This window comes from Lepidochelys kempii, chromosome 3, assembly GCF_965140285.1.
Source record: "Lepidochelys kempii isolate rLepKem1 chromosome 3, rLepKem1.hap1, whole genome shotgun sequence".
In the NCBI taxonomy this organism is placed as follows: Eukaryota; Metazoa; Chordata; order Testudines; family Cheloniidae; genus Lepidochelys; species Lepidochelys kempii.
In genome coordinates this window covers 119,714,088-119,735,879 of record NC_136382.1, presented here as the reverse complement: position 1 = coordinate 119,735,879, position 21,792 = coordinate 119,714,088, and the positions used below count along the sequence as shown (strand labels likewise).

At 39.5% G+C, this 21,792-nt stretch overlaps 1 protein-coding gene across 17 annotated transcripts in view; it reads right to left on the bottom strand.

Annotated features, from left to right (window-relative positions):
- ARID1B (AT-rich interaction domain 1B) overlaps positions 1-20,970 on the bottom strand; it is a 405,620-nt gene extending 384,650 nt beyond the window's left edge. For 8 of the 17 annotated variants that reach the window (XM_073337737.2, XM_073337740.2, XM_073337742.2 and 5 more), the window contains exon 1: positions 18,795-20,962. In XM_073337737.2, the coding sequence (XP_073193838.1) occupies positions 18,795-20,519 (1,725 nt within the window). In that variant the 5' untranslated portion in view covers positions 20,520-20,962. Of the gene's footprint in view, positions 1-18,794 lie in introns of all 17 variants that reach the window. The other 9 variants (XM_073337738.2, XM_073337743.2, XM_073337748.2 and 6 more) reach the window with 4 other exon arrangements.
- Positions 20,971-21,792: the final 822 nt, after the last annotated feature.

The window sequence follows — 21,792 nt, the reverse complement described above, 5'->3', positions numbered from 1 at the left end:
GAGCGGTGCATTATGGGCAGCTATCCCAGCATGCAAGTGACTGCAACGTGCTTTTCAAATGGTGGTGAGATGGGAGGGCGTGGAGTATGACAGGGAGTGTGTTGTGTGTATGTGGAGGGAGAGAGAGTGGGTTTTTGGGGGGGGCTGAGAGCATGTCAGCATGCTGTCTTGTAAGTTCAGACAGCAGCAGACCCCCCACCCCCTCACCTCTCTCCCTCTCACACACAAAGCATTCCACACTAATGGTTGCTTTGTCTCGAAGCAGATAAGCATCCGGCTGTCAGAAACAGAGCTTTGAAACGGCATATCTGCATTCCTACAGTGAGTTCAAAACAATGACAAGAGCGGCCACTTGACTTAAGGGGATTATGGGACGTTTCCGGAGGCTGATCAGAGGGCAGTAATGCAACACCTCGTCCACACTGGCGCCGCGGCGCTCCAGCAGGGGCGCAGCAAACGTTATCCCACTCCCTGAGGTGGAGTACCAGCAGCACTGTAGCCACGGAGTCAGAGCGCTCTACTTGCCTTGCCAGTGTGGACAGGTAGTGAGCTAGTGCGCCCGGGGCTCCTTTATTGCACTATAATTCGCAAGTGTAGCCAAGCCCTGAAGCAACTCCAGAAATAAGCTCAGCTTCTCAGAGTCCTATGCACTAGATCTCACCAAGTGCTCTTGAATTAGACAAATTTGAATGTTCTAGGCCAGGCTGTTTATGAGATTAGTGTGACAAAATATCATGGAGTGAATTATAGCCAGTACCAGGATATATACTAAAACTCACCAGAATGAAGTTCCAGGATTAAGTCTAAACCTGAATGCACCAAAATCCAGTGGAATGTAATGGCGTGAATAGTACCACCCAAATTCTAATTCTGACCAGTGACAGTCCATCTCTCATTGCAGCCCTCCACCCTTGTCTACCTTTTCTCTCGGTAGGTAGGCTTGCTCTCTCCCAAACTTTCCTACTGTGGCAGTCAGCACACGGTACTTCAACATGCACAGGATGCTAAGACCTATTTTCCTTCCTTGACCTACTCCCCATCGTTGTGAGCCTCAACTTTTTCAGGTGTCCCAGTGCATGATCAAAGAAGCAGTAAGAAGAACCTCAGTAGTAGGCAGGTTGATGGTGTAAAGTTAGAGGGACCCAGAACTTCAGATTGCAGAAGAACCAGTAAATAACTTCCTTTTTCCCCCGCAGTAAGAGGGAAAGCTGTTCAAAAACGCATGGCCCCAATGACAGAAGTGGTGGGCAGAATTTTCAATTCTGATTAGGTTTTACTTGTAAATATCATTTTACAACTCTGATTAGGCTGTTAGTTTCTGAACAACCCTTCTGCCACCCAGCCACAGTAAGACCATGGAGAGAACTGGAGATCCATTTAACACCCACAGTGAGAGAAGTGGTAGCACAGTGAGGTTTTATGGGGGAGTATAAAGTAGAGACCCATTCAACAACCTCCTGCCTCACAGCAGGTGGTGAGTTCTGGTAATATTTTCCCATTTTCAACCCTAATTTCATATTTTTTTCCATAATCGCCTATTATCTAAGAATGGCTTTGATTAAAAAAAAATCTTTAGCCAGAGATAATATGCAAAATTCCTAAAAAATATTTTTAGGCTGATGGGGAAAATTTGGGGGCTTAAGTAGTTTGATGGTCTAATTTTAAAATAGTAATTGCTTCCTTTCCTTGGTTCGTATGGGGTCCAGGTCAAAAGTGATAGCAGCTTTCACCAATTGTTGGCTGTTCCATGCACTTTAATAATACATTGGTGGTGTCAGTATAGTTCCTATAGTGAACAAATGATCATATCACTAAAACCTGTTGACCCAATTAACAACCATATTAGCAGTCTCAGCTGAGAGGCCATGGACCGAATGGGCATGGATAATGAATCGAAAGATAGGCCCACCTGAGCAATGTTTAAGCACAAGATATTGTTGACTGGGCTGTCCATGCTTTCCCTACCCTACAGATATGCTAACTCACTCTGTCAATGCTGGCACCTGTCATGACTATCAAACTAACTTTCTAAGACAAAGAACAAAAACATCAAAAGCAGATAAGTATCACACCAATTTCACTGTGGTTTAAAGTGTTATAGACAGGAAGTGGATTTCTTCAACAGCCAAAACCAATCACCAGAATGAACAGGATTAGGTACAAGAGGAGGAGATTTTTCAATATTAATTTCTCACATTTTAAAATGAAGTAATAAATCTGAACAAATTGAAACACTGAGGAAAATCAAGTCTTTAAACTGTTTTAGAGAACACTGTGTGAGGAAACCTTTAATTTACACTCACACTTACAGAAAGCTACATCCACACCAGCTCTTTTGTATAATGTAACTGATTTCCAAGTATCATTTTACAATTCTGATTAGGTTTTACTAAAATCTTGTTTATTAAATTGTTTTCTTTAGGCATGTATAGCTGCTAATTTGTTTCCAACTAACTCACGTATCATCTGAAAAGATTACATTGCAACAGTGAAACAACACACTTGGGATCACACTTCATCTGGATTTTAGAATTAAAAGGACTAATACTATACAGTTGTAAATTTTCCTTTAAAAAGAAAGAGGGGTTATGTTTAACAGTATAGTTGTAAAGCAAAACAATTATGGTATCTTGTGTATATAACATACATACTCAAAGACACACATGGCAATACTTAAACACCTAAAACACTTGGGGATTTTTTCATAGCTGTTCAAATCACAGTTTCTGCTGTACGCAACAAACAAACAAAAAGGAAGAAAGAAAAAAAATGCAGAAATGGCTTACAGTTCATTGTACCAACAGTTGTGGTATGCAATGAAATCCATGAAAAACAATGGAAGCAAAAGTGCAAGGTTACTTCGTCTCATTCAAAGAGATATGTGTACTGTATAATATTCACAGAGATGCCACATTACAAAAAGAGATCTTTTTCAAAAGCCTATTTTCAGAGATTTTTCAAAGGTTTTACCCATGACTCCCACTGACTTTGGCTAGTGACAAAACTTAAAACTCCATGTGTACAGCTCTGACAGTTACTCACAAGCCCCTTTGTTTAACAAATGCATGACTTCTGTGCAACTTCATTCTAAACGTTCTCAATATACTATAATTGTTTTTAGTATCAAACCCTCTAAGAAGTCATTCAGGACCAACATGCAAGATATTTATTTGAAGTATGCAAGAACAGAAAATATAATCTTTATTTCACTTTGCATCTTCCACCTACTGTAATCAGTTTTAACTAAATAAATATGGAATGCCATTTTACAGGGTCTTTATTCAGAATATATACCCTTCTTTCTTGCTTTATTACTGTTGGGGAAAAAATATTTGACCTTCATGCCTACCTCTGCTTATTTATCAACCCACAAAAGGGCCCAAGCATGGGCCTGAGTTTTGAATCTGAATTTTTGCCCCTTTAATGGAAAAAATGGAACTTAAGAGGAAGATGACAGTTGGGAAGGAGATGGAACACTGGGACAGGCTGGTTCCGTGGCAGTTGAACAGGAGGAGGAGAAGGAGGAAGAGGAGTGCAGGAAAGGTACCATCACAGCATCCATCACAGCTAGAAGGCCAGGAGGAGGAGGAGAGAGGCGGGGCAGAAGAGACGGTGGGAAACCAGGCCACACGTACGAGCAGGATCATGTCCGACACAGTGGACATGACAGAGGTGAAGAGGTAACCAGCACTGTGAGGGGAGACAGACCGATGGGCAGAAGGACAGTCACCTGACGGGGTAAGTGCCCAGCTCCACATTACTGTCCCTGACTGCACTAACGGTGGGAGTAAGGGGGGGGCTGTACAATGGTCTCCTCTACACCATTTCCCCCACTTATTTGACTCCACACCACCAACCTGAGCAGGAGCCCCAAAGATATCCTGCCCCTAACTGCACCTGGCTTGACCAGGTGAGAACCAGTCAGTCCAATTCACATCAGCTTGTGCTCAAGTCAGGGGTGGATGCCTTCCTTGTTCCTCCTAAAACCAGACTCCTACGTATGGTGCTGGGCAGTAATTAGTTTGGCCGAGATGTAAACAGGTTTGGGTCAAAGCTACAAGTAATCAACACACCTGGAAACTACTTCATCAGGGAAGTCTTCTTTCTACATCTGCATAGTTATGTCTAGAAAACTATAGCTGCGACAGCCACTGCAGGAAATTCAGGAGATAGTGAGGAACAGAAGGGGAGACAAGATGCACAATAAGACAAAACTTATTACACCGCCACATATTATTCCACCTACTGTCTGAGGGAGTGGGTTTCTTAAAGCATCTCTCCACCACAGAAAACCTGTAATACCGATCAAGCATCTAGGAACAAGCATTTTGATCCCATTCTACCATGTACTGTTCTTAGGCTTCCTGCACTAAATACTGAAGTCCTTTTGTGATAATATGATAATATGATACCAAAATTCTGAGACACTTTTTATAACCAAGAAATTCTTTCAAAACAGCAAAATTACTATGGGTTTTTCTAAACAGTGAAATTTACTGGCATAATTGTACCAGTTTAACTCTCAGTATGGAAACTCTTATTTTGGTATAAAAGTGACATTTTCTAGTTTAGCTTCGGTTGCTTTGGAAGCAGAATAAATTAACCTGGAAAAAGGCACTCATTCTGGAATAAGAGGGTCTCCGTGAGGAGTTATAGCAGTATAACTATAGCAGTATAATTATATCAGTATAGTTATGCTGGTAAATTTCCCCATGTAGACAAGCCCTAGGCCTGGTTCACATAAAATTTCTAGCAAAACAAACGGACACCAAATTCTATTAAAGATACATAATCACATAAAACACTTCGCTTAGTTTTGTTTGATACACTTTATTTTTGAACAATGAATTACTGAAATTAATCTTACTGTTTTCAAATATTTTTTTCCTCCAAAGCCATCCCATACAGTATTAAATTATTCCTCTGGTTGCAACATCATAAACTAACACTTTGAGACTGGCTGTGATATCTCCCACACAGATTTAGTTCCTCATAGCATAAAGCAAGTGGTGAGAAACAAGGTATAATGAAGGAGAAAGGTGCCGTTTACACATTTATTTGTTAGGCTAACACCTTCTGAAGTACACTGCCAGCTAGTTTAAACAGTCAATGCTGCAATAATTTAGTCTCAATCCTTTTGACAATTTGATTCACACCTCATTTGCTACCAAAGTTAAAATATTTCAGTCAACCTTGAGACACCAATCCTTTTTATTCCCCACAGAGAAGATGTATACAGTATATTTTTAAGAATTGTACCACTAGTTTGAGTTGAAGCTATAAACAGAGGTTCTTCAGAATTCTGCCTTCTCCATCAATGATGGTTAGCTGGCAGCCAAAAAATATAAATTAACACCAAATAAAATTTGTCACCATTTAATACAGATGGTCTAACAAGGAAGTAAACAGTAATTCTAGCTACATTAAATAAATTTACAAACATGGAAAGGCATAGACCTACTACCTTAACCATATCTGCGAAATATGTATAGTGAAATTATTAAAAATAATGATACTTTAATTTTAGGATTTCTATTTGCAAACAATATAATTAAGTCTTACAATACAGTTGAAAGACAATTAAGCATTATTATATCCTTTTTGCAGATGGATAAATGCACACCCCAAAGAGAATTTTTTTTACTTTTAATTATATATTATGTGGTTTTGTGAAGAATTTTATGTTTAGGAAATACATTGTGTACATAAATTTGGTTATTTGGATTATTTCTCTAATGCCCCTGAAAGTGGTTTGTTAGGGCCAATAAGAGTGGGCCAACAAACAGTGCATGAAAAGTGAATGATGAATTACATAGCAAGTGATATGAAACGCATTTTTCTGTCACCATTTGCAAGTTTAAATCTTGCATTTGCATGTGCAAATTTTATGTACACAAATTCAGAAGTAAATACATCAGAAACCTCAGCCCAGGGTTTTCAAAGCTACAGGTATGTATCTTGTGGTGTTCTGTATTTTAAAATACGAAAGTACGGTTATCACTGTTAAAAGGAAATTTTAAAAATTTAAAACAGGAGGAAAAAATTGTAGAAGGTATGTTTGAGTGGATATTACAAAAAGGAGGGGAGAATTTTTTTTCCAGTTTCCTTGCAAGCTTGAAGAGTTATCTTTCAGCTATTTAAAAATAACCATAAATTTCAATTTTTTAATAAGATATTGTTGGAAGGAAGGTTGGCCTTGTGAACGGTGACTGAGATTTGGGTTCTCTTGCCAACTCTATCACATACTGCGTGAGCCTTGGATAAGTCATTTGGAGCCTGATTTTCAAAGGCACGGAGACCTGCAAGTCCAGTGAAGCAAATGGGAGTTCTGGATGCTCAGGATCTTGCCTTCTCATCTGTTAAATGGGGATAACAACCCCCTTCCACACAGCAGTGTTGAGAGGTTAGACCCATTAATGTTTGTAAAGTGCTTTTAGAGTCTTGGATGCAAGGAGCTATAGCAGTGCAAAGTATTATTATTGAGTACCCAGATATTGCGGCAAAAGGCCACATAGAAATGAAAAATTAACATTTATCTAAACTAAACAAAAACCCATAAACACTGAAGAAGAGCTCTGTGTAGCACGGAAGCTTGTCTCTTTCAGCAACAGAAGTTGGTCCAATGAAAGGTATTACTTCATCCATCTTGTCCCACAAAAGCAGTCTTTCCTCTGACGGATTCTAGCTTGATACCACACAAAGTGCACATATTTCAAATTAGTTTAATAGTATTTTGCTACTGTTCACAAATAAATATTTTACACTGGTTAGGGATGGAGGACATTCATTTGATTCAGGTCCTTCCTTGCTGACCTCCTGTCACTAAAAGGTTTACTACCATGAGCTCAATCTCTGAACCTTGGGAGCCCAAAAAAACTGCCTGCTCTGTAAAAGAGACAGCTAGATCTTCTGCTGAATGTCTGAATAGTGAGCTAAAAAAAACTCAAATACGTTCAAGATTCCTTACGTATTCTCAAGCACTGAATCTGAAAGTGACAGCCAACACATGCTACAGGCTGCTAGGTAGGGAATGACAGTTTGAGAAATAGAAAGGATTTAAAAAGAGGTGAGGGATAGAGACAGTGTGGCAGGCATCAGAGAGGATGTGTATCCTAATTTCTGGAAAGAGAATTTTAGCTTTGTTTTCCCACCTTTGGCACCTTGTTTGGGGGCAACTTTGCTAGTCTATAGCAATGTCACCTTGGCCTACAGATTTCAAGAAAGATTAAATGCCAAAATATAGAAACACAAAAGGCTAGATTTCATTAAGCCATGTATTGCAACATCACAGACTGCCCCACTTTGAGGTCCCGCCTTCTACTCTTCCTCCTTTTCAGGAGGACTCCAATGAAGTGATGAAAATGATAAATACTAAATATGATGAAGAGTCCAGAATTGTATTATTTACAACTAACAAAAAAGATAAGCGAGGTATGACTAGAGACCTCAGACCAAAAGGTGTACCCAAACAATGTCTGTCCACTGAGCATTTTGAGATCAACAGGGACTCCATAATATTTGGAAAGTCAACCCCATTACAAAAATAAAGCTTACTGGAAATAAAACTCAAAGAAACTGGCTCTCAGCCATAACTGAGGAAGAAAAAAAAATTAATGCTAGCACAAAATAAGAGGAGGAAGGGGGAAAAGATACAGTATCCCTCTGAAAACAGAAATTAACATGGGCAATATTTTGATCACACTGTCTGATTTTAAGAGCAAGGCCAGATCCTGCATGTCGTCCACTCAGCAGGAGAGAGATCCTAAAGATGACCAAAAAACCCCTCATTTTTCCCTGACACCAATCTCATGTCTACATCTATTTCTTCTTGCTTTTTGTTTCACTCTCCTCTTGTTGCCTTTTTTCCCTTTCTTCTTCTTCTCTCTCTATTCCATTGTTTGTCTTCTCAAAGTCTTAATCCCACTCATACTTTCACAGATAATTACTTCTGTAAAGTTTCTCTTCTCCATCATCCACAGATAACTATTTGTATTATACCACCTGTTCCATATCACGTCCTGAAGAACATTCAATTAATGCTCTGATCCCCACTCTGTCATAGCCAGTACAGGGCACAGAAGTAGCCCTAGAAGCCCAGACGTACCAACAGACCCATATGGGCTGAGGCCATTTACGTTTTTAAAAACCTGCCACAATGAAACGTCAAAGACTATGACTCCTGCTGTCTGAGGATTTTTCTGACATGTAATTAAGACCTCCCACCACTAGAAATGGTTATATTGGGTTATACAAGAGGCTAGGTGGTAAATGCTCTGCTTCAAAAAAATAATTCTGTGCCTCAGCCACTTTTGTGCTCCTGCTGATTGCCCTGTAGTACAGAAGAGCATAGCCAAAGGCAGGTCAGAGGCAGGAAGGGGTTCAGGGAACATTCACAAGCCATATTCTTCTTGGACATACAGCCTCATTAGACCATCCTTGCCTAATTCTGCAATAGCAGGGCTGAGTAGGGGTGGCCACCTAACCTAACACTGCAAAGATATGAAGGCTGGGATCATGAATTTGGAGTATGAGAAGGGACTCACCGTTCCCATTAATTTCAAGGGGGAGGGGAGAAGAAAGAAATGGGGTCAGAAATGCAGAGACATACAATTAGAAAAGACAAAGGGGGATGAAAAATAACTCTCAGAAGGGAGAAAAACAGCATGACCTTGGGAAGGAAAGGAAAGAGACAGATAAAGACAATCAGCAAATTAAATCTCTCACTCCCTGGAAAGGGAAATGTAACAGGGGAGAAGGCTTGAGCCAACCCAACCCACAGCAAGGCCGGCAGATAGCAGTGTTCCTGGAAACTGCCAAAGAGGTAAATGGATACAAAACCTTTTCTTGAACACACCAAATGATTTCTTCCCCCTATAAGTAAAGAGCTCTAGGTAAGAAGAATCTTCAGAGATATGGAGATGGATCAGTCACAGGGAACAAGAGAGTAGCTCATTAGTTTGGATATGACTCCAAACTTCTGAGCTCTTCAGGAGAGGGACTGTCTTCTTGTTACATGATTAGGCAAGACCTAAAACAATGGGGGTCTTTGTCCATGGCTGCAGTTCCTAGGTATTACTGCACTACAAAAAAGAATACTTATCTAAACATAAAATTGTTTGGGACCCTGAATTAAGATGTTTACCAAACAAATATTCTGATATTCACCAGAATTCACAAAAAAACACTCTAAGGGAGAGAGGCCCTAGTGACCCCCAGATCTTGGTTTATTTGGAGAATTGTCTCTGGACATTAATTTTAAATCCTAAATCCATCTATGCCAGTACTCTAGGAACTGAATGAAACCACTCCTACAACACGGACAGGCTCAGCAACAGACTGCTCTCTGCCATGACCAACCACTTCTCTTCAGAGGAAATACTACATTAAATTGGGAGATTTTCTTCTGAATTATTTGAAGTGTTTTCTTTTTCACTATGATTGGACCTCAATTACTGTAGTTGCTATTTATATTATTTATTATCTGCATTACTATAGCACCTACAAGTCCTAGTCTTGGACCAGGACCCCTCCAGAACTTTTACTTTGAAATCTGGTTATGGGCTTTATTAGCCAGGCAAAATAGGAATATACTATTAAAAACACCACAAAGTAAATTTTTGTATAAAAATATTTCACTATATTTACATTTTGCGGTAAAATATATTTGAGCTATATGTGTACAATCAGCCAAAATCCTAGAGATCTCTATTGTGCAGTACCAGCTCTGGCTGATTAACAGAAATTTAATTTACACCATGCATGAGGCTGAGATCACAAATTATACAACACACATTAATTTCATGTTTTAAAGCAGACAGAGAAAATGATTCTTAAGATAAAGTGATTGCATACATATCTCTTCATTGGTAATAGACTATCCTATTTTTTACATGTGGAAATTAATGCTTTTATAATTTAAAAATTAAAAGATCCTTTAAAAAAAATCTTTAAAATACTCAAAGTTGCATGATTTTCTAACACTTAAAATCAGATTCTGCATAGAATGTTAAAGGGGGGGAACATGCTTCAAATTATTAGTAGTAAAAGGTTATAAAAGAAAATCTTGTTAGGGGATGCAGCTAAGCAATATACGGTCAAGAATTATCACTCAAAATAAACAAAATATTCCCCAAACTTATCTCGCTGTAGCTCACAAAAGCTGATGCTCAAATAAATTTGTTAGTCTCTACGGTGCCACAAGTCCTCCTTTTCTTTTTGCGGATACAGACTAACACGGCTGCTCCTCCGAAACCACTCTTTACACTTGTTTTTCATAGCATCTAAATCAGCAGTTTATCTGTACCACTGAATTATTCCATTCTCTACAAGGTAAGAAAGCTGCTTGTCTGTATATACTGCCTCTGTGTGTTATCTATATGCATTCCATTTGAATCCAATTTCCTTGCATTACCTCTGCCCAGGTCAGGGATGAATGGCTGTCAAATTCCCTGAGGAATAAAAAGAAAAACCCTTTCTTCCTGAGGCAGCAAGTTTCAATTCACAGAGCACATGGCTAATCTACATATGTGAAGGTCATGGCACTTCAGTCAAAGAGGTTAAGAATGGAACAGTTCACGTAAGGGGCTGTCTTAAACATCTTGGCGTGGTGCCCAACAAGTGAAATTGTTGAAAAGCAATAGATAGCTTCTGGCAGCAGTGAGGAGGAAAATATTTTGATCATGTGATGCCATACAAACTAACTACTTTGCTTCACGTGTGAAACTTTTATGCACAGTACAAAATACCAAATTTGGAATCAACTCCAGATTCCAGCCTACTTTCTTTGGCTACATTACCTACTTGTGAAAAAATATGAATTGTATTTAGCATTATTTTAGGATACAAATTCCTGAAGCCAGGTAAAAAAAACCATTTTAACGTTACATATAACAAACCTTTACAGCCAAATGACTATTAACTATTAAATATATTACCAGCGGATTTCATCTCCACCAAACATAGGAAAGCAAGAAACTATTTATGCCACAGAAAGCTACTGCATCTTTTCATTTATTAGAAGAACTATAAAATTAAATTAAATCTGGCAAGCAAAATTAATTTTTCATTGCTAATACTCTACTAAAGTTTGCTCTACTCCAGTGCCAAATTTATTTATTTTTCACAAGTTATGCAAAGTAATTTTGTATTTGAGACTGCCATAGAGGCAGAATTATTTATCTCCACCAAACACATTGAAAATAAAAAAATTTAAAAACACTGTAAAAGGATCTATACTACCTATTTTTTACTCAGAGCTTTGCTTAAGTAAGGAGTAGTGAGTAGGATCAGAAAAGCAGGAGAATTATTTTCTGCAAACAACCTTGATTGAAGGTAAACTAAAGCCTCAGTACTTAGTATTTTATATAAACAAAGAAGACCCAAATGTTCACAATACAAATTGTTACACATGAAATACACAGCTCCATCCATATTTCCATTTGAATCAAGAAGTTTCAAATAAAACCAGAAAATTCCTTAAACGCTGTCAAAACAAACCTCTTTATCTCTATTTTTTACCTTAAAAAAAATGCAATTTAGGTACTACAACTCAAGTCTTTTTTTTGAAAGAAAATTTCAGACCTGATGTTTCAGTACCTCACTTACAAATAAATTAATCTGACAATCTAATCAACTAATACAATCAATTTATGTCGAACAACTGGTCCCAGATCCTTTCCAAGAAAGGAAAGAGAGTCCAGTCCCCAACCCATCTTCTTTCTCTTGTTGCAAAATATGACAACTGGCTGGTTGGATTAAGCTAATATACAACTGAATAATATTTTACATTTAAATAGCACCTTTTATTCAAGGAACTCAAAGCACTTCACAAAAGCAACTACATATTATCTTTTTATATCTGGCGCAACTGAGGCACACTGATGTTAAACCAATTCTCCTAAGACAGTCAGTGGAGAGTTGCAACAGAATTCAGGATTCCTGACTCCATCTCTATTTAATACCATCTTTCTAAAGCTACAGAACTTATTCAAAATGGCCAAATTCACTATTCGTGTAAATCAGCACTATTCCACTAACGTCAATGGGGATTGCACTGATTTATGCCAACAATGAATTGGCTATGTCCACATCGGGACTGGAACTGTAGTAACATAGCCCCATGTTTTAAAATGGTGGTCGCTTGCAGGGTTTTTCTAACCCGATTTTCCTTATCTCCTTACACCAAGAACCATATCAGAACTGTGTTTAAAGGGCCTTTCTGCACAGCCCAGTCTATAATTGTTGTAACAATCCAATCCCTTCTGTCTCATAATATAATTCAGTCTTGTTTAAGATGGGACCAAATAGTGTTTTAGTTTAGTTGTGTAATCAAAATGGGCTACTGCCCTGGACTTTACAGGGCAATTAGATTGATTCAACAACAAGTATATAATTGTTCTAATACTTATGTTCACAAGCAAAAGTATATAATAATACAATCTCCCAATACGATAGATATGCTTTTGCATAGGAAGGTCCTTAAATGCAATTCTAACACAGTTCTCAGAAAAAAAAAAATCCTGTACACAATGATTAAGGGAAATGGACTATTACTCTACTAGGCAGAGACAGGGAAGCAGAAAAAAAGGGCAGCAATTAATTTCTGTGCTCAAAACCCTGCTTACCAAGTCCAGAAGCAAAAGTTTATCTGACCAGTAATGCCCAAATTAGAGAGAACGGAAAGTGGTAAATGGGTTGCATCCTTCTATAGGCATTCAATCTTCATTAACTAACAGCTGCTGCCAAAACCACTATGCTTTAAGTGCAAGATGCTACATGAAGGGTACACCAAATGCTGATAACTCTGCACTGAATACAGGTCCTCTCGAATATTTGGGGAACCAAGAACTAAATTCATATCACAGATTAGATTTTCTGTACAGAAACTTAGTAGTAGCTTCACTGCTGCTATTATCTCTGGGTTTGCTATTGGATAAAATAGCTGGCATTTCCAGAGCACAAAGATGCCAAACAAAGATTTAACAAGAATTTTAATGAAGATGTAAAGGTAAAACTCTTGTACACTGTCTCCTAGACAATGACTCGGTGCAAGATGGCTTCACACTTTTCTAAACATCTGCAGATGACCAAGGATCTTTAAACAGAAGATATGAAGTTTGTTGGACGGAAAGGTGCCTAAGGTGCTGTGTTCCTAAGATAAGTGAAGCTCCCATGTGAAGGAGGCTGCTTAAAGAAGATACAATAACTGTGATTGGGATATACAAAAAGCTGGCACCTCTAAAGCTAGAGTTGAAGGTAGACGGGGCGGGGGGGGGAAAAGGAAAACTCATAGAATCATCTGCATCTCATCCTAAAAAAATGAGATGGCTGTGGATGTAGTTAGGTGCTTCAAGATTTTCTTGTATATCCTCATTAAATAAAACCCTCCCTTTGAAAATACATATATTGTCTGGGACATAAAGCTGTGTGTGTCAGGCTTTTCATCAAACTCCAAGTTAGAGCACATGTAGCATCAATTAAAAGTGTGATTTTACTCTAAAAAGTAACTTGCAAGATGGCATTATGGGGAACCATGTACACTATCTCTCACTGATTTCTGTATCAAGTTTGTTCAGCTTACAATTTATTTACCATAAACTCACCGTGAACTATGAAAGATATTCAGGATTCTTTCAGCTTTTTACATCATCAGAATGGAAGTTCTATAGTCCAAACTAAGCCCTCAGGATACACCTGTTCAACCCAAATTTCCTCAGATTTTGCCCTCAGGTTTTGCTAAGGTTTTGCACAGACATCAGTAAGGGCATAATCATAAAACAGTGCAAGACAGATAACTGATGTACACGCATTATTTAGAATTCAAGATGACTATACAGACATGAAGTCATTTTCTTTTCCTATTGCCTGAATAATGTCTATGAAGACACACCACACTGAAGCTTGATACCCACTTTATTTTAGATCAGTTTTCAAAATAAATTTGAAAACCACCAAGGTACATTGGCAATTTAAGTTTTAATTCATTTACAGCCTCACCCAATCCTACCAAAAAAATTATTTAGTACTATGTAAATTACCCCTCTCCCCAAATCTTAATATTGTAAAAACCACAATGCTGAAATATATTCTGGCAAGTTAGCTTACCACATCTAAATACTACTGGGAGCTGAAATCCCCAAGCCTTGAGCATGCATGCACAGTGAGTGTAGTAACACTGCTTTACATATCCACAGAGAATCTTTAAAGCCTCCTGATAAATGGCACATTTTAAAAAGATATTGAAATGCAAGACTGTACCCATGTCCTAACACGCTGAGGACAGTTATGTGGACTAAAGTATAAATAAAATACCGTGACTTAAAATATTACTGGTGAGAATTTCAGGATACCCATACTTGATTTTATATGCTCTGCAGGTACAATAGCAAAAGAAAGAAAAATAGAACTTTCAATTATCATTCAAACTTATTTTAGTCATCAGAACTAATCTAGTTTTAACTTACTTTTTTAAAAACGTATTTCAAATGAGAATGTCAGGTAACCTATGTTTGACCATCAACAATCAGTCCAGTTGGCAATCTCAAAAAAATTAATTATATATGCATCCAGGAATAAAAATACATCAACAGTATAAACATATTAGCTTTCCTTCCCACAGACTTGGATCAAAATGCCAGAAACACATTAATTGACTATTCAGTTGTACAAGTCTAATGTGAAGGAGGAGGTAATATAGTATAAAGGTATGGACCACTTTTATTTATCATACCTCATACACAGAGTCTTGTTCTTCAATTTGCAAGCGTAATGACCACTACAGAAACCAATAAGCGAACACCAAACTACTAAGTGTCAAATATATAATCACAGTACAAAAAGATGCTACTAATTCACACTACTGCTCTCTGCTATTTCTAGGTAGAGAATGTATAACAGCAAACTGTTTGCGAATAAACAGACAGGCAGAAAGGAAGTCTATTCTCCCATTAATGTACTGAGAATCTATGCACCATACTCACAGTTGTCTAGCAGCCCCCAGACAAAGGAGCCAATCCTGCAGTTCTTACTCAGACAACACTCCCCTTTAAAGGCAATGCAACTGGCATAAGAAGAGCTGCAGACTCAGGCCCATTCTGAGTTTATGGGAAAAATAATTCCCATAGAAAGAGAAACTATTAATTTTCAAAAAAACAAATCAGCTGTTCCACTGAATTGATTTTTTCCTAACAACTGGTAAATATTAAGTGCAACCCAGATAATACTGAAAAGGCCAAGTTCTCTCTCTCTCCAAACACACACACATTTTTATATAGACACACAGAGAGAAAGCGAGTGCAGAACTTGTGTGTGTGTGTCTCTCCTCTCTCTCACACACACATACACCCCGGAATGAAACTCAAAATATAGAATAAATAGGGTCATATAACTACAAATTTGAGTTATACTGTCAATAAACTGGTCAATAATTAAACAAATGGCTTATAAGATTTCATCACTCCCCCTTAACTGTGATACCATAGAACTTATTATTCATAACCAATTAATTTTGCATTAACAGTATCCAGTAGCTTTTAATATTTGTGCTTCTTCCCTTCTTCTGCAATGAGAGGCCTGCTCTTCAAGCTGCATATCTCATCTCTGTTTCAGGCAAGTAGATTAAATGAAGCAGAAGCAAAATTTCCTTAAATGATTTAATAGGTTAGACAGGCGGACATTTCAGCTCATAGTGGGAATCTATTGCCCTGGACACCAAGAAAAGTACCTTCCTATAGGCAATAATGTCCTCATCATGCCGCTTCAGGTATTGTAGCCCATTGTTCACAGAGCAATAGTTTATGTATGTTTAGAGTCAAATCATCATTAGCATAGTGACACTCACACATATTAGTAGTGTACACATATATGCAGCAGAGTATTTAAAAAAAAATCAAAGAAACACTACATTCAAATGCTACAAGAAAGGTTCTATTTCTCACTTATTAAAAAAAATGTACAATTTCTAAACCCACTGAAATAAGGTACCAAAAGAATGAAAGATATATACAAAGAAATATCTGTACCAGCAACTAAAATAATTATTTTCTACTCAGTATAATCTATTTTCCTTTAAAAAAAAAAATCAAACCAGCAAATTTTCTTTAATATCAGGCCAGATGATACAAACAGTAAAACTGTAATTAAAAAGGAACAAAAATATTACTGATGAATGACTTCTCTTTATTACAAACATTATAGGAAATATCAAAGGACAGTACCTTGGTACACTATGTCTTATATGTAAATCATATAACACCAAAATGAAACAAACCCTGTGTAACTGTGGAACAAGACATAGACCCATAAATATAAAAAAGTATTAACAAGGGTCATACTGAAGACATAATTAATTTAGTCTCAAATACAATAAAAGAAAAAATCTTGTACAATTCCTGCCATAAAAAAAAAAAAATACCACACTCAGAAGTAACATGTGCCAACATCTGTCGTAATACATTGTCTCCTAGCTTTTAAAGCTGTAAATTTTAAACTACCTATGTTTAAAAGCAAGCTCACAATGCAAATCATGTTTAATTAACTGTGAAAGGTTATGCATATGAAGCTTCATTATTTTATGGTTCCTTATGACCCTTTTACCAGTCCAAATTAAAAAAGGGAAAAAAATAACATTCATGAAATTCTTATTTCCCCATCTGAAATAGCAAGGAAAAAAACAAAATAGGAAGTAAAACACTGCAGTAATGGTCTGTAGACAAAAGACAAACATTTTCATTCTGTCCAAGGTTCACATTATTAAGGTCAGTCCATCATTCACTACAAAAACCAATATCTGCTCTAGGACATGCTCATTTTAAAATTTCTTTTACAGTAAAATATAACAACAGATTAGTGTCGCTAAAAGCATACACCTGTACTAATTTCTATTAGTCCTAATTCTTAAAACCTATTAAAAGACTTAACAGTTATTAAAAACAAAATCTTGTGGAGGGAGAAGGAACCCCACAAAACTTGAAAGCATTATCACTCATTTTTAAACAGTTTATTTTCCTATGGAGAATTCAAGCATAAGCTCATTATGTATTTGTATACAAAAATAATTAAATATTTTTCCTGATATATCTTTCCCCCCCAACAATTCAAATGTAAAACAGATTTTTTTAAAGTATCTGGATTCATAACAGTGATATAAAAATCACTGATAGTTTGAATGGCTTCTTCTCCCTTTTTATAATATGCTCTATATGTTCATATATAGGGTGCCACAAATAAATAAAAAACCCAACCTACAAACACAGGGCTATGACCACTGTAAATGTTAGACACCAAAATAAACTGAGAACATAGGATGATCTTTAAATTAAGATTAAATCACAAAAATATCTAGTTTCCTTTCGTAACTAGCACATTTTTACATTAAAATATGTTTAGTAAGAGGTATAAAGATTCAAATAAATACCACTTGAAATTACTGAATCCTCATCCAAGCCATGCTATTATATTTTTGTCTGCAAGTCTGATTTGCTATAAAAATGAAGGCATATTAAATCTAAAATCAACACCCAGAAAAACCATCACCTAACAACCGAATTAAAAAAATAAATAAGATGCCACTGGTTTTTCACTATACTGTTCACAAGCATAATTTTTGTTGAGGCACATGAACCCTCCACTGTATAAATATGGTTGCTCATTGTTTCAGCTTCTTCTAACAATGTTTAACTTTTGCATCTGCGAGCGATACTGCTCAGTTATTATTTGTGGCAAGAATTTTTGTGACTGTACTGCTCAGCACTTCTATTTACATCAGCAGTGCTAAATGCCCAATGGTGAGAGAGGAGCCAATCAGATGGCAGATTAGATGTCAACTCAGAGGCAGCTGTCTGGAGACTATTACAGCCAGTTTACCTCCACAATTCAAATTCCAAACCTTGCAAAGGAGATCAAGTCACTGTTTAGGCTCAGACCGCTAGCAAGAAATGTGGAGTTCAGACCATTTCCTAACCAACCCCTATAACTTTGATGATGGCAAACAAGCTATCTGCATAAACATAATCCAACCATGATCTGATATCGATTTGTAATTTATTGGATTTAATTTATCAGGGACGTGTAGATTAGTCAAAACAAGCAGAGCTCTCAATATCTGGATCTGTTTATTTAAATAAAGGACTCTTCCAGTCTCTTCATCAAAGTATGAATTATTTCAAAATGGGAATAATAATATGTGTGTATCATATTCACTTTAAACACAACCCTTATTTACATCTCATTCTCGTCTGGATGTCTGGGGCAAATATGCAAGAATGAGATATCTAAGGCACCTCCATGCCTATTAAATGAATGTTCATGATTATGGCCCTCACACTTCAAATAGCAAAAGCAACCTGACTGCATTTTTGCTGGATTTCACCACAATATCTTCATCGGCAATAAAACTACTTTGCTAAAAAGGTATTAAAGTTATCTGCTCTGCCTATAAACATTCTAACAGAGGGGCAGTCAACGTTATTTTCCAGAATCTGACAGTGTAGCTAAAAAAGCAGCTATCCTCACCCCAAACTGCTTTTCCTCGGGGCCTTGTATCTCCAAATCTCTATTTCAAACTGGAGGAAAACTTTATGCTGTTCAATTGTGTAACCGAATAGTGTAATTTTGTACAGTGAAACCGTCTGTCGGAAACCTCCAATCTAATCAGTCGGACACTGCGCCTTACCAAACCCTGTTATGGAGGCAGCAAGTAGTTCAGATGGCCCAGGGGGAAAAAGTAAATTGGAGAGAAACTAGGCTCCAGACACACAGTTAAACTATATAAGGGGAGGGGGGTTTCTGGTGGTTACCTGGGTTCTGCTGATGGTCTGACCAGTGCTTCCAGGGCTCATAGCTGGATGAGCTCTTTGTTGTGCTGCTGCCCAGGCTGGGTTTGCAGATCCATACTGGGAGCCCATGTCTTTGCCCATGCCCATGCCCATGCCCGCTGCTGCCTGCTGGCTTCCTGGGGCTGCCGCCGCTGCCTGGGGTTGTGGCTGCTGCTGTGGTGGGGCACTGGGGTTGCTGTAATCAGGGTAGCTGCTGCCATAGCTCCTCATCATGGGGCTGGGGGAAGTGAGCAGCTGGTTCAAGGTAGGGGTGGCCCCGGACGGGTGCTGGTTCTGCCCGGAAAATCTCTGAAAGCCTCCAGCCCCAGAAGTCGCAGCAGCCTTGCCAAGGCTGGCCCCTCCACCTGGGCCCATCATCATGCTGCTGCCCTGCTGCCGGGGGGAGCTCAGCACCCCGTAGCCAGAGGACGAGCCCCCATAGCCGCCTCCTCCAGCTCCTGCTGCAGCCGCGGCTGCTACCACCGCCGCCGCCGCTCCTGCTCCGCCCGCTGCGGCGCCGCCGGCCCGGCCGTAGCCAGGGTAGTGGTTGTACTGGCTGTTGGGGTAACCCTCGTGGGAGTTCTGCAGGGGGTCCATGCTGTTGGGGGCCGCCGTGGGGTGCATCAGCCCCATCCCGGGGCTTTGTTGTCCGCCATGTTGATCAAAGCAAGGCCCGGCTCGGCTCGCTGTAGCGCTGCTGGCAGGAGCAGGGTTGCCGTAATAGCTGTTAAACTCCGAGACACCCACCGCGGAGGGGCCGCCGCCGCCTCCCCCTCCCCCGCTCCCGCCGCCGAGGCTACTATTGCCGCTGCCGCTCCCAGCGCTTTGGGGCTGCTGCTGCTGCTGCCCGCCCAAAGGTCCCAAGCTGGGGTGATCGTAGCGGCCGCCGATCTGCTCTCCCATTTTGCTGGGCAGCTCTTCCTCCTCGCCCCCTTTATTCAGCATTTGCTGCGGCGGCGGCGGGGGCTCGGCCTGATTTCCCAAAACACTGTCTTTTCCTCCATGTTGCTGCTGCTCCATGTCTGCACTGGGCTGAGCAGCGCCGCCACCGCCGTTGTTGTTGTTGCCGCCGCCGCCGCCGAGGCTGTTGTTATTCTGCATCGGATGGTGCTGAGGCGGCGGCTGCTGCTGCTGGAATTGATTTAGTTGCTGCTGTAGTGCATGGTGGTGGTGGTGCTGGTGGTGGGCATGGTGGTGGTGGGCATGGTGATGAGGGTGGTGGGCATGGTGGTGGTGGGGAGGTGCAGCAGGGTGATCGCCTCCAACGTTTTTCAGTTTGTGGTTGGGGAGCAGCCCCGTCTCCATGGCCGAGCCCGGGTTGGAGGAGGAGGAAGAAGAAGAAGAAGACGGTAACCCCGATGAGCTTCCACCTTCTTTCAGAGCCGACTCCGAAGAGGAGCTGCAGCTACTGCTGGTGTTAGCGTTGTTGTTGTTATTACCGGTGGCAGCAGCAGAAGTTGCATTATTGGCCATGTTCAGTTCATTATGGTGGTGCAGGAGATGGTGATCTACATTATTCAGGCTGCTGCTGTTGGTCCCATCTCCGACCCCCAGCATGGAGCCCGGTCCAGGTCCCCCAGCGGCTGCGGCGGCTGCTGCTCCCCCCGAGCTGAGATCCTGGCTCAAGTTGCCCGGCAAACTCGGGGTTTTGCCCTTGTTGTTCTTCGCACCCGCTGGAGCCGCTGCTACTTGCGCGGCCATGATCATTGCAACATTGCCAGTCCGAAAGAAAAAATCCAACACCCACCCTCAAAAATAAAATAAAATAAAATAAAAGCGAAACGGGGGGGAGGGGCACAGAAAGGGAGAGGGGCAAAAAGAGAAACGGGGGGGATAAACTTATTTGAATAAACAGCAACCCCTCCTGATCATTCTACACACAAAAAAATTATAAAAATTCCCCTCCCCAAGTCCGTGATTGAGATTAGAAATGGTAAGAATGCCTTACGGTCTGTGCCTGTTCCTGTTGTGTGATTTCATGTTGAAAGTTTTTTGTTCAGGTTTAAATGAAACTTTTTTTTCTTTTCCTCTCTAACCCGGATATGGGTAAAATACACGTCTGACTGAGCCTATCTGGCCCAGCATGGCATGAGAGAGAGAGCGAGCTCTAACAACTATTATCCACTTCTCTCTGATTACTCCTGTACACTTGGAAAACCCGGACTGGATTTTCCCCTCCTCCTCCTGCTCAGCTTTAGCGGTGGCACACTGAGGGAGTCAGAGAGAGACGCACATTACAACCTTCAACAGCCCCGAACCAGGGCAGCTGCTTCTGCTAATGCAAAAGGATGCACTCTCCCCTTTCGTATTTTTTGCCCCTCAAGAATCGTAGTGGTTAGAGATGGAGACAACCCTTCAGTCACTCCCTTGCAAATCTAGTCTTCCATAGACAATGGAATATTAAGCTGATGTGACAAATGATCTTAACCAAAAAGGCTAACTAAGCATCACGGGATCAAATTCAGCCCTGGTGTAATTCAACTGAAGTAAAAGGTGTTACATCAGGGATGAATTTGGCTTTTTGCATATGTATTTTTGGAGTGAGGGCTGTAGACACCCATAGAAAGAAAAGAAAAAATTGGTAATAGATTTTATTGGACTAAAAGATAAATTGGTCAAACTTTCAAAATCTAAACTCTCTTCCTGAAGTCAGTATGCAACAGTCAAAACCTTTCTAATTTTATGACACTAAAATGTTCTGCCTCCAAATTGTTTTATGGAAAAATAAAAATACTTTTAAAAAAGATGTAAGTGGAATATTTTGAAAAATTTAACATAAAATTCTGCAGTAATGGCATTTTTGCAATAGTCTGTAGTGTCCAGCTGTCTCAAAATTCTAATGATCATTTGTGCTAATGATGCTTTTAATGTAAGCATTACATATGGAGCTGTTTGGAACATGTTCTATGTATTTATATGCAGATCAAGAGGGCTCCCAAGGAAAATGAAATATTTTCAGTCCTATAATTGTGTCCCCAAA